The following is a 16390-nucleotide window of genomic DNA, read 5'->3' on the forward strand; positions in this document are numbered from 1 at the left end:
GGCAACAGAAAGAAATAAAAGGCATCCAAATTAGTAAGGAAGAAGTAAAACTATTTGCAGATGGCATGATATTATGTATAGAAAACCTGAAAGACTCCACCAAAAAACTGCTAGACCTGATAAACTAATTCAGTAAAGCTGCAGGATACAAAATCAATCTACAGACATATGTTGTATTTCTATACACCCATAATGCAGCAGAAAGAGAAATTAAGAAAAACAATTCCATTACAATTGCACCAAAAATAATAAGGTACCTAGGAATAAACCTAACCAAAGAGGTGAAAGACCTGTACTCTGAAAATTATAAAACATTGTTAAGAGAAATTGAAGAGGACAAAAACACATGGGAAAAAATTCCACGCTCATGGATTGGAAGAACAAATATTGCCAAAACGTCTAGACTGTGCAAAGCAATCTACACATTTAATGCAATCCCTGTCAAAATACCAACAGTAGTTTTCACAGAACTAGATCAAACAATCCTAAAATTTGTGTGGAACCACAAAAGGCCCTGAATAGCCAAAGCAATCTTGAAAAAGAAAAGGAAAGGTGGAGGCATCACAATTCTGGTCTTCAAGTTATATTACAAATCTATATTACTTAAAACTATAGCTGACACAAAAATAGACACAGATCAATGGAACAGAATAGAAAATTTAGAAATAAATCCTCAATTAAATGGTCAATTAATCTTAAAGCATGGAAGAATATCCAATGGAGAAAAGATAGTCTTCAACAAATGACGTTGGGAAAATTGGACAGCAGTAAGCTAAAGAAAGAAGCTGAACTGCTTTCTTACACCATACACAAAAATAAACTCAATATGGAGTAAAGACCTAAAATGATAAAAATCCCAGAAGCAAACATGGGCAGTAACTTCTTTGACCTCAGCCATGGCAACATTTTCCCAGATATGTCTCCTGAGGCAAGGGGAACAGTAGCAAAAATAAACCACTGGGATTTCATCAAAATAAAAAGCTTCTGCACAATGAAGGAAACAATCAACAAAACTAAGGCGACCTACTGAATGGGAGAAGGTATTACAAATAACATAGCTGATAAAGGGCTAGTACCCAAAATATATAAAGAACTTGTAAAACTCAAAACCCAAATAATCCAATTAAAAATGGGCAGTAGACATGAACAGACATTTTTCCAAAGAAGACATCCAGATGGCCAAGAGACACATGAAAAGATGTTCATCATCACTTACCATCAGGGAAATGTAAATCAAAACTACAATGAAAAAAAAGAAACCCACAAACTCCTGCTCTCTACAATGAGATATTACCTCATACCTGTCAGAATGGCTAAAATTAACAACTCAAGAAACAACAGGTGCTGGTGATGATGTGGAAAAAAAGTGAATTGTTTTGCACTGTTGGTGGGAATGCAAACTGGTGCAGCCACTGTGGGCAACAATATGGAGGTTCCTTAAAAAGTTAAAAATAGAACTACCCTGGGTCAACTGGGTGGCTCTACCCGTTAAGCATTCGATTTCAGCTCAGGTCATGATTTTGCAGTTTGTGAGTTCAAGCCCCACATTGGACTCTCCACTGTCAGTGCTGAGCCCACTTCTAATCCTCTGTCTTCTTCTGTCCCTGCCACTCCCTGCTCATACTGTCTCTCTCTCTCTCTCTGAAAAATTTAAAAAAAATTTTAAAAAGTTTTGAAAACTAAATAAAAATAAGAATAAAAAAAATAGATCTACCCTATGAGCCAACAATCACACTACTGGGTATTCACCAAAGAATACAAAATCACTAATCGATACACAAACCCCTATGTTTATAGCAACATTAATTACAATAGCCAAGATATGGAAGCAGCCCAAAGGCCCATCTATTGATGGATGGATAAGAAATTTGTGTTGTATATAAATAGTGGAATATTATTCAGCCATAAAAATGAAATCTTGCTATTTGCAATGACATGGATGGAGCTACAGAGTATAATACTAAGCTAAATAAAGACAAAGACTGTATGATCTTACTCATATGTAGAATTTAAGAAACAGGACAAATGAGCAAAGGAGGGGAAAGGAGAGAGAGACAAATGAAGAAACAGACTCTTAATTGTAGAGAACAAACTGATGTTTACAAGAGGGGAGACTGTTAAGACAAAGGGTTAAGTAGGTTACGGGGATTAAGCAGTGCATTAGCCATGATGAGCACTGGGTGATTAAAATAAAAACTTAAAAGGAATCTCTTATCTATAGGCTACACTTGGATTTGTTTATTTTCTTGGTTATTTATGATCTGTGAACTTTAAAAAATTTTGTAATGCTTATTTATTTTTGAGAGAGAAAGAGACTCAGAGCATGGGGGTGGGAGGCAGAGAGAGAGGGAGACACAGAATCTAAAGCAGGCTCCAGACTTTGAGCTGTCAGCACAGAGCCCAACTCAGGGCTTGAATCCACAAACTGCAAGATCATGATCTAAGCCGAAGTCAAACGCTTAACCAACCTAGCCACCCAGATGCCCCTGGTCTGTGAACTTTAAATGTAACAAAAACCTAAAGCAGTGAGCATAGAGCCAAAACTTTTGTCCTGTGGGACTTATGGGCCAAAAACAGACATAATAGGCAATGAGTTTGGATCTAGCAGGATAATGGAACTAAAATTGTTTTGCACGAAGGAGGAATCAAGGGCAAGACTCATTGATTGAGAGTGGGCACTGTAGTCAGTCTCCCAGATATGAACAATTGTTTAAAAAAAAAGCTGCTGCCACATGAAGAGAAGACTTCAATGAAACCATGAACATGAGAAATTGGAAAGAAATGCTGGCAAGAATGTGGAGAAAAGGGAACCTTCATGTACTGTTGGTGGGAAGGTAAATTGGTACCACCACTGAGGAAAACAATAATAGAAATATACGATCCAATAATTCCACTACTGGGTATTTACCCCCCCAAACCCCCTCAAAATCACTAATTCAAAAAAGATATAGGCACCCTTATTTATAATAGACAAGGTATGGAAGTAACCCAAGTGCCCATCAACACATGAATGGATAAAGATGTGTTATATATATATATATATGCGTATATGTGTGTGTGTATATATATATATACACACACACACACACACACACACACAATGGAATGTTACACAGCCATATTGCCATATGAAACAATATGGATAGACCTAAAGTGTATTATGCCAAGTGAGATAAGACAGAGAAAGACAAATACCATATGATTTCACTTATGTGTGGAATAAAAAAAAGTCATGGAAATAAAAGGCATAGCATAGGAATATAATCAACAGTATTATCATAGTGTTGTATGGTGACAGATGGTGGCTACACTTGTGGTGAGCACAGCATAATGTTTAAACTAGTTGAATCACTATATTGTACACCTGAAACCGTATATACGTGCTGAAGTGTAACATTATGTTTCAGCTATCCTCAAATAAATAAATAATAAAAAACTAAAACATAGCTGTGCATCTGGAGAAATAACTACTTTAGAAGATATCTATCAGTAATTCAAGACACTGAGGATATACAAGATAAAATGCTATGAAATTAGTCTTTTAAATGTTAAATTTAACATTTAAATTTATATTGAAACTTATATTTTAAAAATTTATATTAAAACTATTCAATGGCAAAAAAAAATGTCACAGACTTGAGAAAAGGAATTGAATGAAGCCACTTACAAAAGCTTAGTAACCTTGATGATTACACTGGCTATATCTTCGATATTATTTGGTGCAACTACTTTAAATATAGCTATAATAATTTCCAGAAAAATTTCCAGTGGAAGCAAATGGCAAAAGAAATAATTTTTTTTTTTTTTTTTTTTAGAAAGAGAGAGCACAGCACAAACAGGGGAGGAGCAGAGGGAGAGAGAGAATAAGGCTCAATCCTATGACTGAAATCATAACCCAAACCAAATCAACAGTCAGACCCTTAACCAACTGGGCACCCTAGGCACCCCAAAGAAACAACTTTTGAGGAGAAAATAACAGTTTTCCCTGAGCATTGAAGAAAACAGTGAAATCTTAATACATTCTGAATAGCTATGCAAGGATAAGATGGATACTTAGCCACTTTGTAGTGAGACTATAAAACATTAGGGATAAAGAGAAAATCTTAAAAGTTTAGAGAGAAACAGGTAACCTGTTTTCTGAATAGGAAATATTCAGAAATATTCTGAATAGGAATACCTGAATAGCAGATTTCTTATCAACAACTATACCTGCCACAGGACAATGAAGTGATCCTCAAAATGCCAATGAAAAATGACTCTCAACCTAGAACTTTATACCCAAGTAAGCTCTCTTTTAGGAGTATGCAAAATATAATTAATTAATTAAAATAAAAATGGGGCACCTGGGTGGCTCAGTTCGTTGGGTGTCCAGCTGACACTGACATGCTGACAACTTAGAGTCTGGAGCCTGCTTTGGATTCTATGTCCCTCTCTCACTCTGCCCCTCCCTCACTCATTCTCTCTCTCAACAATAAAAAAAATTAAATAAAAATAATACATAAATGTTCAGACACTAAAGATCAAGGGAATTTATGTTCTATATACTTTCTCTGAAGGAACTATTAAGGATGTATACCAGCAAGAAAAAGCAAACCCAAAGGGAAGACATGAGATACAAGAAATAATGTGAAGCACAGACATTGATAAAACATAAGCAAAAGTTAACTTGATTATGCTTTTTAAATGTTTGTATTTAAATAAAGCTAAAATTAAAATTCTAGATAATAAGGATAGAGATAATAGTTAAAGCTAGTTTGGGTGCTTGTGTTCAGGATCATTTTTTTAAGTTTATTTATTTATTATGATAGAGAAAGTGTGCACTTGCAAGTGAGGGAGGGGCAGAGAGAAAGGAAGAGAGAGAATCCCAAGCAGGCCCTACGCTGTCAGCATGGAGCTGAACATGGGGCTCGATCCCAGGAACCATGTGATCATGACCTGAGCTGAAATGAAGGGTTGGACGCTCAGCCAACTTAGCCACCCAGGCACCCCAAGAGAAAATGTTAATTTTTAGAACTTATAAAATAGTTGCAAAAACAGTAACAATACTATCTATAGCCCCCAAACCAGCAGAATAAAGAAGTATTCATTACTTTATTAATTCAACAATAGGAAGAAAAGACAAAGATTTATAAACAAAGCCTTTGATAAGAAGGAAGAAATAGGTCTTAATATGTCAGCAATCATATTAAATATAAATATATTTAATTTGTTAAATACACACAGAAAAGAGAAAAGTTGAAAAATAAAGTAATGAAAAATATATTACAGTAAATTTTTTTTAATGTTTTATTTACTTCTGAGAGAGAAATAGCATGAGCAGGGGAGGGGCAGAGAGGGAGGGAGACACAGAATCTGAAACAGGCTCCAGGCTCTGAGCCAGCCGTCAGCACAGAGCCGGATGCGGGGCTCCAACCCACAAACCATGAGATCATGACCTGAGCCGAAGATTCCCCTTCTCATGCTGTGTGCGTGTATCTCTCTCTCAGAAATAAATAAAACATAAAAAAATTAAAAATAAATAAGAACTCTCAGAGGTGCCTGGGTGGCTCAGTCAGTTAAATATCTGACTTCAGCTCAGGTCATGATCTCGTGGTTCAGGAGTTTGAGCCCCGTGTCAGGCTCTGTGCTGACAGCTCGAAGCCTGGTGCCTGCCTCAGATTCTGTGTCTCCCTCTCTCTTCCTATGCCCCTCCACCACTCACGCTCAGTCTTTCTTTCTCAAAAATAAACATAAAAAATAGGAACTCTCATATATTTCTATGGGAGTATTAGCTGCTACAACTTTGGAAAGCCAAATGGCTTTCCAATGTGTAGCATAGGTCAAGATGATCAAACGCAAAGACCTAGGTATATATAACAAATTCTCAAATATATACTCAAAAAGATATACACAAGAATATTCTTGCAACTTTAAATAGCAAAACGCAAAAGCAAAACAAACCCCCAAATCATAAATGTCCAATAAAGACAAATGATAAGATGTTCTTACAATAGCATATCAACCAGCAGTTAAAATGAGTCATCTAGAACTACACGTAGCTACAGAAGGATGTGTACAGTATGATATTGTGCCCATAAATATACAGAAGATAATGTTCATTTGTACAGCTGTATTATTTACAACATACATATGTAGTAAAAGTCTAAAATCTTGCAGGAGATGAAAGGGTTCACAAGGACTCAAACTCCTCATCATATATTTCTTGTAAAAAATAAGACATGGTAAATATTAATATTTCTTAAGGCAGTATTAACAGATAGCCACGTGTTTGTTATATTATGCTTTATACTTAACTGTATATTGGGAATATTTTATAATTTTCCTGCTGGTCCTTTATTTTAGGTAAACATTTTTAGAAGAGTTTTAAATTTACTGAAGAGTTGTAAGGATAGTACAGAGGATTCCTAGGGCCACCTCGGCTGGTTTCCACGTTTGATAACATCTTATATTACTATGGTGTATTTGTCACAACTAAGGAATCAGCACTTGAACATACTATTAATTAAACTCCACAGTTTGTTTAGATTTCATTAGGACACTAGTGTCCTTTTTATGTTTCAGTATCCCATCCAGATGCTACATTAGTTGTCACTGCCCTGTCTTCTTATGCTCTTCTGGGCTGTGACAGTTCCTCAGGCTTTTTGTTGTGTTTTATTTTTGATGATGTTGACAGTGTTGAGGAATGTGGGTCAGACACTCTATAGAATGTCTCTATAGAATGTCGATTTGGGTTTTTCTCATTATTAGGCGAGAGTGATGAGTTTTGGGGGAAAAAGACCATCAAAGTGAAGTGCAGATTTTATCCCATAGTATCAAGGGTTCATACTAACAACATGACTTATTATTGATGATATTGATGTGGATGACCTAGCTGAGGTAGTGTTTGGCAGGTTTTCCCCATTACCTCTTTCCACGTTCTACGCTTCGTTTTTGTTTGTTTGTTTTAATATTTATTTATTTATTTAAAATAATTTTTAATGTTTTATTTATTTCTGAGAGAGAGAGAGAGAAACAGCATGAGCAGGGGAGGGTCAGAGAGAGAGGGAGACACAGAATCTGAAACAGGCTCCAGGCTCTGAGCTGGCTGTCAGCACAGAGCCCGACGCGGGGCTCGAACCCACGAACCATGAGATCATGAGCCGAAGTCAGATGCTTAACCAAATTAGCCACCCAGGCACCCCCATACTGTACTCTTTGGAATCAGGTCACCAGATGTGGTCCACACTCAAGTAGGGAGGAGTTAAGCTCTACCTCACAGAAGGGAGGAGTTAAATTATCTGGAATTAATAAATTTTCTACATAATTTTGTATAGGTTACTGTTTGCCTTTATATTATTTCCTGCAATGTATCTTCATCCAAATGGACTTGTTGTTGTTGTTTTTATCCATTGTTATACACACACCACATGCTGGATAGCACTAGAAATAGAAAATTTTAAACGGATTAATCTCATCTATGACAGTATTCTAGTCCTTACTCTGAGTCTACAACTATGGTTATGGCAGCTATGGCATAATGGGGATGGATCATGCAGAGTTTAAAAGGCTCAACTAGTTTATTCTATTTTATTCTCTGCCTGCCAGGATTTCACTTAAGATCATAGTAAGGAAAGATGCCTCTCCTCTTAAGGCACACCTCAGCCTGCCCCTGTAACACGTCACAACACAGGAAAAGAATCTTCGTCCTGGTACTTCTCTAAACCCTCCTAAACTGAAGAGAGTTTTCTGTATGTTCCTGCTGTTTTCCCAGCGGTTTCATATGGACTTAAGAACATAAAAATCTCCAGGTTAATCATGAGATGTTGGTTCATCCCACAGAACCCGTTCCTTTGTGGGATGTCTTCCAGTTTCTATAGGGCTTTAATACATAGTTTCAATTACAGGTAGGTTTTATGTAACCTAAATTTTCCCAGTATTCAGTTAAGGGGTACAAGTGAGAGCTTATTAACATAAATGCAAAAATTTATTGCTTCTTCCTCCAGGTGAGAGACTCCCTGACAGGATCCATTTCCTGCTCTTCACTCGATTCAGGCACTTTTGGGTGTTCCCAACAGGCAGATCACAAGTCACTCCAGGTTGTTGCTTTCTGCCACTATCTTCAGGACCTGGTGGCTGTCCCTCTGTTCCAAGCTCTTGTTTTTCCAGCTATTCCTACTATCTTTCTGAGGGTATAATTATCCAAGAACTTTTCAGAGTTCTCAGGATTCTCCTCAGATGTTCTCTGTTTATCAGGGTCGAATATCTTTCCCAGAATTCTGTTCTCTGACCCCTAGCTGGACTCTCATCTGGGCCCGTTGGCCACGATAGGGTAATTTAATAGCCTAGTGGTAAGGAAGGCTGAGTATCTGGAATCTTCAGCCTCTGTGGTGGTGCGTGGGCTCTCCAGACAAAGTAGAAAGGAGGGGAAATGAACTTTTGGTAGATAGCTCCCAGCCTCTGTCACGGCCCACTCATTTGTGGCAAACTTTTATTCCATTTACGTAATTATAAGTGTGTATTGTTCAACCCAACAAGAGGATATAACAATTGTAAATACCTATGCACCCAACATTGGAGCCCCTAAATACATAGAGCAAATATTAACGTACATAAATAAAGAAATTGATGATAATACAGTAATAGTAGGGGATATGGACACCCCATTTACATCAACAGATATATCATCCAGGCAGAAAATCAATAAGGCAACTGTGTTTTTGAATGACACATTAGAGCAAAAATGTGTATAATTCACTCACATGAAATTTCATTTCCTCCCTCAACGGGAGACAATCCCAATATCACGCAACTACTTCCTCCAGCTCCAAGTCCAGACCTCCGGGACTATGCAATCTTCTCTTTCATGTCCAGAGATGATGCCTCAGGGACCACCAGCCTGGAGTTGCAAGTTAACTGTTTCCAACACATGCAATAGACCAATGGCTTAGCAAACACGGTCTTCACACCAGCAGCAGCAGTGTCATCATGGGACTTGTTAGAAATGTAAATCATTGGGCCACATCCCAAACCTACGAAATCTTCCAACTCCAGACTTGGGTTGGAAGTCACAGTTTGTGTTTTATAAGCTTTCCAGGTGATTCTGATGTATGCTGAAGTTTGACTGCAAAGACGTGCCAGACAATGGATTGTAAGTACTATAATATTCCCATTCAGAAAAAGGAATATGCAGCAGACACCGTTCCTGACTACATATCATCATACCTGTTTTTATTAGGTTTATTATTATTTTATTTATACCTGTTTTTTCTGTGTAACAAATGACCAAAACTTAGTAGCTTAAAATGGCAACCATTCTTCGCACACATGCATTGGCCATCTGAGCTGGGATCTGTGGTCAATTGGCAGTCTATGGCCTCACTCTTAGAGCTTGCAGCAGAGTGGGTCTTACCTAGCTAGAGCAGTGGGGGTAGCTGGGCCATTTTTCTCATCTAGTAAGTAGTCTAGCTCTTGCTCATTCACAAGGCAGTGGTCTCAAAAGCAGAAAGACCAATGCGCAAGCACTTGCCAAGTCTCTGGGTCATGCTTACAATCGTCTCATTAGCCAAAGCAAGTCCTATGACTAAACCCAATGAATAGAAGGGATTTACCTAAGGATAGTAAATACAGTGGGGGTAAAAAGGGTTGCCTGAGTGGCTCAGTAGGTTAAGCGGCCGATTTCAGCTCAGGTCATGATCTTGAGGTTCATGAGTTTGAGCCCTGCATCGGGCTCTGTGCTGACAGCTCAGAGCCTGGAGCTTGCTGCAGATTCTGTGTTTCCGTCTCTCTCTGCTCCTCCCCTGCTCACGCTCTGTCCCTTTCTCGGTCAAAAATAAATTTAAAAACATTTAAAAATTTAAAAAAAGGGGGGAGGGTATTGCAGCCATTTTTGCAAACAATTTACCATGCTGCCCTACAGGACTAGTGAGGATGCCCAACCCTGGCAAATGGAGTGAGTGTGTTAACTAGTCTGGCAGCCTCTGGTTCTGATCTCTCGAAGTGTCTTAGGTATCCACTGTCCTTCACGGGCATACCCAATATGGGCATTGGGTATATGTCGTTAGGGGAAGAATTTGGCAGCCATTTTTCTGTTGGTGGGAGTGGGAAGTTTTGAGATTGCTTGCACTGTTGAATAATTAGTGGCCGCTAATGCCAAGTTTGGAATATTTTTGACACTACATATGTTGCAGAAAGTTAGTAGGGTTCTGGACTGTTTAAGCCCATCAATTCTGTGTGCTAATTATCTAGACCTGCCCTGTCCAACAAGGTGGCCACTAACCATAGAACGCTTGAAATGTAGGTAGTCTGGATTGAGATATGCTGTTTTTTTTTCTTTTTAATGTAGTAAAATTTAACATTATACATGTGGCTCGCATTGTATGTCTATTGGACAGCGCTGATTATTTGGTAAGCCTGAGAATTTCAGCCTCATAGCTCTTGTCTCTACACTCAGCAAATACCTTCTTCTTTAGTTTAAAGGACTTTGAGACAATTTGAAATGAATGACCCCAGAGGGAGGAATATCACCTTTAAAAAAAGGGTTTTTTAGATTAATTTATTTAAATGTTTATTTATTTTTGAAAGAGAAAAAGCATGAACAGAGAAGGGGCAGAGAGAGAGGGGGACAGAGGATCCAAAGCAGGCTCTGAACTGACAACAGCAAGCCCTATGTGGGGCTCAAACTCATAAACTGTGAGATCGTGACCTGAGCGAAAACCAGACAGTCAGCAGACTGAGCCATGCAGGTGCCTCTATTTGTTTATTTTGAGAGAGAGATTGAGAGAGAGAGAGAGAGATGCAGAGAGAGAGGGGAGAGAGATTCCCAAGCAGGCTCAGCACTGTCAGTATATAGCCCTACATGGGGCTCGATCCCATGAACCATTAGACCATGACCTGAGTGGAAATCAAGAGTTGGACAGTTTACCAACTGAGCTGCCCAGGAGCCCCAGGAATACCATCATTAATGTAATCTTTCCTGCTAGGCTTATTGTATTCATTACTAAATTTACCTCCATCTGACAAAGACTGTCTAATGAAAGGTCTTGAAGTTCTTCAGACATCTGGAGCCACAATCTTTTCAATTTTGTCACCTGTTAAATCTCCCATGTTCTTGCCTCTGTTTATCCTAGCTTTACCCTGGGAGATCTTGACTTCTCCAGGCCAGCAAAGCTCCACCCTGTCATCATATCAGTTTGGATTGCAGTCAGAAAGGCTTCTTAGCAAAGACAAACTTACCAACCTGTCCTCCACTGGGATGTCTTCAGACTGTTTTTCTTTAGTACAAATTTACTGAAATCCATACCAACTTACTCCCCAAATTTTGAAATTTTCCATTTCCCCAGCAAAACAGCCCCAATCTACATGTGATGTAGCATAATAGCTTACTAGACATTTTGCAACTGCACTCAGTCATTTCGCATTTTGCTCACTTGTAATATTCCATTTTTTGTTTTATATTATTTATTTATTTATTTATTTTTGAGAGAGAGAGAGAGAGAGAGAGAAGCGAGTTCGAGTGGGATGGCAGGGGAGCAAGGGAGAAAGAATCTTAAGCAGTCTCCACGCCCAGCGCAGAGTCTTGATGTGGGGCTTGATCTCATGACCCTGGGATCATGACCTGTGCTGAAACCAAGAGTCAGATGCTTAACCTACTGAACCACCCAGGCACCCCAGAATACTCCATTTGGAATAAATTGAGCATCACATGGGAAGTTTTGGCTGTAAATAGCAGACATATTCAATCAATTCAATTTCTCATATAGGTGGTTCCAGAATTGTTACTTTAGCAGACCAATTCTGTCAAGTTCTAGGAGATGTCTCTTTACTTCTCTTAGCTTTCCTCTTATGGTCACAGGATGACTGCTGGTGCCCTAAACTGGACAACACCCAAAGACAGGAAGGGAGTGAAGGGACATTTTCTCCTTGTGCATCTCTCTCATCAAGAAGGAGAGTCCTCCACAGATGTTCCCCTCCAATAGTTGCTCCAGTGGATCACACACATGCCAAGGAGAGCAGAAAAGTGTGTAGGTAGCATATTCAGCCTCAGTAGGGTTGGTGCGGTCTAGAGGCAAGGAAAGAGGAGGTAGGGGGTATTGGGAAGGTAAACGAGAACACCTGATAAGATCTTTCTTGTGATATTTTATTGTGTAACAAACCACTCCAACTTAGAGGCATAAAAGGACAACTATTTTATTATGTTCACAGGAATTTGGACAGGGCACGATGGAGATGGGCTGTTTGCTCCACATTCTTTTGGATCTCGGCTGGGGAGACTCAAATGTCTGGGGGCTGGGGTCACCTGGAGCTTCTCTGCGTTGGGCTAGGATGACGGTAATGCTGGGCTGAGCTGGGGAGATTGGGCAGAGCACCTCACATGGTCTTCCATGTGGGCAGCTCCCAGCATGGCTACTGGTTTCTCAGAGAGCCCTGGGAGGGAGGATCTTCAGAGGGGTTCTCTGGAGAGGGAGAATTCCAAGGGAAACAGGAGAAGCTGCATGACCTTCTAGAACCTACCCTCATGATTTACATAGTACCACTTGTGCCAAATTCTGTTGGTCAAAGCTGTCAGAAGCCCGTTCACATTCAGGGGAGCGAACATGGACCTCACTTTTTGGTGGGAGGAATGTCAACAAATTTGCAGACCTAAAAAAATTCACAAGTGCCACTTAAACCAGAGGACACACACATATATTCCTAAGATTCTCCTTACATTGTTGCAGTTAAAAGGACATTTCAGTCTATCCCTCAATCAACCACGATGTCACATTTTCTTTTTTCAAGCTGAAACTCTTTTCTCAACTAAAAAATAATTTTCCTTTCAGCCCATAAATGGCATAATACTGTCTAGAAACTCCTAGTGAATAGATGTTGAGGCTTTTACTCTCAGAAGACCATTTTTTTTTTTCCCTGACAGAGAAAGAGACAGCGTGAGCAGAGGAGGGTCAGAGAGAGAGGGAGACACAGAATCCGAAACAGGCTCCAGGCTCTGAGCTGTCAGCACAGAACCCGACGTGGGGCTCGAATCCACAAACTATGAGGTCATGACCTGGGTCAAAGTCTGATGCTTAACCTACTGAGCCACCCAGGCGCCCCTCAGAAGACCAATTTTGGATCAGTATAAAAGGGGCTGAAATCTCTCAAATTGTGACGGGGAGCTTTGGCATTAAAAAAAAAAATCACAATACTATGAAAGAACAGAATGAGTATTTTAAGTATCTGCCCCAGTATTTCCCGGTAAAAATACACAAATATTTGGATCCTCCTTGTATTGAATTAAGATAATATTTTTGGAACATCTATTAAGTCAAACATTGAAGAGGATAAAATGACAAAGAGATGAAGTTCCCCACTTGCAAGTAGTTAGAATTCAAGGAGGGAGGAAGGAGATTCTCGTCCGTTGCCTTAAATGCCAGAACTGAAATAGAAACAAAGAGCTCCCGTAAAGTGGGACTGGGAAACCTCAGTAAAATAAGAGGAGTGTGATACAATAATTAAAACAACAACAACAACAACAACAACAACAACAACATAATTATCGGTCCAAAAAAAAAAAGTGGCCTGAGTTCTGGTCCTCTAAAATGGGTAGATGTCAATCAGGGGGAAATGGAGAGGACACGACAAAAGGATGCGCTGCTACGGGAAGTGGAAATAGTGAGGTTTTCACTTGGAAATAGTGAAAACTTGCTCATGAGCTCGTAAAAGCTAAACGCTACGTGTGTTCGCGCTGACTTCAACACCTCGAGCTCGGTTCGTCTAGGAGAGTTCCGGGGGGCGGGCTTGGGCTCGTCGTTTTACGAGATTCCCAGTAGAGGGCGCCCTAAGCCCGCGAGTCCTCAGCGACGCTGGGCTGCGGGGCGGGGCGTCCTCGGCCCGGGGGCGGGGTCGCCGAGCTCACGTGACTTTTGCTCATGGCGGCGGCGGCGGCGGCGGCGGCGGCGGCGGCGGCGGCGGCGGCGGCGGCGGCGGCGGCGGCGGCGGCGGAGCTCGGCGGCCGGAGCCGGATCCTGTAGCCCGGGTGTGGGCCCGCGTCAGTCCGTCCCTCCTTCGGCCCCCTCTCTTGTCTTCCGGAGTGTGGCTGGCGGAGCCCGGATGGCGGAGCGAGGCCTGGAGCCCGCGCCGGCCGCGGTGGCGGCGCTGCCGCCCGAAGTGCGGGCGCAGCTGGCGGAGCTGGAGCTGGAGCTCTCGGAGGGTAGGAGCCGGGCGGGGGAAGCGAGCGCCCGGGCGCCGCTGCGGAAGGTGGCGACAGGGAGAGCAGGTCCCCGCCGCGCGCCCTACTGGCCGTGCGGGCGAGACGGGAGGAGGGTGCCGGAAATCTGGCCCGTGCCCTGAAGGGTCGTCTTCCCTGCTCTCGCACCCCGTGAAGTGGGTTTCCCGTGGCGTTCATTGTGTTCCCTGGGAAGGGGTTAAGCCGGGGCTCGGGGGAGAAGTCCTCCCCGGGCGCGGGCTGTTTCTGCACTCACTGCCCCTCAAGACCCGAGACAAAGCTGCGCCCTCCCGCTTCTGCCCGGGCGTCTGGGCACGGTGGGGGTGGGGGTGAGGCTGAGAGCAGGGTGGCTGACAGCTTTCTCCTGTCCTCTACCCTTTTCGAGGGGAGGGCCCCACGCCTGTTTCAGCTCCCCTCCCCCCCGCCCCCAGAAAAAGAGAAAGATACATGGGAAATCCGCAGCATTTCTTCTTCCTCCTTCTTTAACAATGCGAAATGCCTCCCCAGTGACAGGAGTGAGCTAGGAGCAGGGTGGGCCATTGAGGGTCCTATAGGGAGATTAGAAGCAGTGGCAGTAACCCAGAGAGAGACCCAGTGTTCTGTTTTTCAGACCACCTTTGTCATAAGGGCCCCCCCCCCCACCTCCCCCGTGCCTGTATCGGGGTGAATTTTCCGAACCTGATCACCTTTGAAGAGAGAAGGAGGGTGACTCCCGGTTACAGGCAAATCCTGGCCAGCACCCTGTTTCTTTTGACAATGGATTGGTACAGGGAGGGTTGGATTTATTTTGAGAATTAAAAGAACAGAATAAATCGAGCCACTGTTATTAGAGAAGTCCCTTGGACAACAATGAGAAACGTTGCTCTGTTGTGGGCATGTGATCAGGCTGCTTGTGCAGTTGTGATTAGTTCTCCATAAAGTTCCTGTTTTTATCTGGGGCTGACTCTGAGACAAAAGCAGCATTTTCTGCAGGCTTGATGTCAGTACTGTGATGGTGTCCTCAGAGTTGCATATTCTCCCCGAGTTCCTTGCCAAAGGCCCTCTCTGCTGGCATTTTTCAAGTGGATTAAATATTGTGGATTTGGAAGAGAAGAATGTGACAAGTTCCCAGGAGAGTTGGACTTTTTTGTTGACTTATCAAGGCCTTCTCTCCGCCATCTCCCCAATCCTTTACCGTGAAAAGCCAGAAGTGGTTTTGAGTGTTACAAATCCTGTTGGGCATACAAGGAAATAATTATTTTTTACAACCCTGTTAGTTTTTCCCAATACATAGGGAGGTGCTGTTTTCATGTGCACTTAATTGCCAACATATTATTTTTCAATTAATCAGATGGGAAGGTTTTTTTTTTTTTTGCCCTTCCCCAGAATCAGCGGTGGTGGCTGAGTTGGTCTCTGTGACGTATTTAGAACTTACCATCGGTTCTGCCTCTCAAGATAACCTCATCCTTCTTCTGTCCTAAAATATTGTCATTAAATCTGTAATGATTCCCATTCAAATCTGACTTTTAAAACAGTTCACTTTGTAGTAGCAGATCAGCTCTATTTGATTAGCCAGAAAAGAGAGAGCCTTGGCTGGATGTTTGTGTCAGAATGAAATTAAAAATAGGAGTTGATTGCTTTCACACAGAGGGAAATCCTGGAAGCTCCTTCTTCTTGGTATATCGGCTTCCAGCTGATTATTGTTTACTTCTCTGAATGTTTCTAGAAATGATGCCGAGGCCCTGTTTCTAGGACTAACACTGATGAGCTCACCTTTCTCTGGTTTAGAAAGGTGTCAGACTCTACAGACTGGATGTCAGGGCATTGTTAAGGACAACTGCCGGGTTTACTTTCTGATGCAGGTTTGCTTTGGTTGACATACACTTAGTTTGAGTTAGTTTCTTAGAGATTATGTCCTGTGTCTCTTAGCCGTGGACAACTGGAGGAAATGCAGTTGAAAAATCTGGGGCCTGCAGTGTCAGCGTCTTGGCCATCTGTCTTTTTTCTCTTGCTTAAAAATAAAGTACCGAGGATGCTTGACTGGAGAAATAGGTAGACATTTTTTAGGGATTCAAGTGAAGTTAAAACAACCCACTATCCCCCAGACCTATAGCGTGGGATATATTCTTTGTGATGTCTATAGTACATTTTGAATGAATCTTCCCTGTTTGTTTATTGTACATTTTCTCTGCAGCTGCCGCTCTGACAAAAGTATTTTCTTTTCTTTCGGAA

General features: G+C 41.5%; 1 protein-coding gene across 2 annotated transcripts in view; it reads left to right on the forward strand.

Annotated features, from left to right (window-relative positions):
- Positions 1–13945: 13945 nt before the first annotated feature.
- DIP2B (disco interacting protein 2 homolog B) overlaps positions 13946–16390 on the forward strand; it is a 230570-nt gene continuing 228125 nt past the window's right edge. For both annotated transcript variants that reach the window (XM_039241344.1, XM_039241345.1), the window contains exon 1: positions 13946–14164. In XM_039241344.1, the coding sequence (XP_039097275.1) occupies positions 14065–14164 (100 nt within the window). In that variant the 5' untranslated portion in view covers positions 13946–14064. The remainder of the gene's footprint in view (positions 14165–16390) is intronic.

This window comes from Hyaena hyaena, unplaced genomic scaffold (assembly GCF_003009895.1).
Source record: "Hyaena hyaena isolate Hyena2069 unplaced genomic scaffold, ASM300989v1 scaffold_192, whole genome shotgun sequence".
NCBI classification, from domain to species: domain Eukaryota; kingdom Metazoa; phylum Chordata; class Mammalia; order Carnivora; family Hyaenidae; genus Hyaena; species Hyaena hyaena.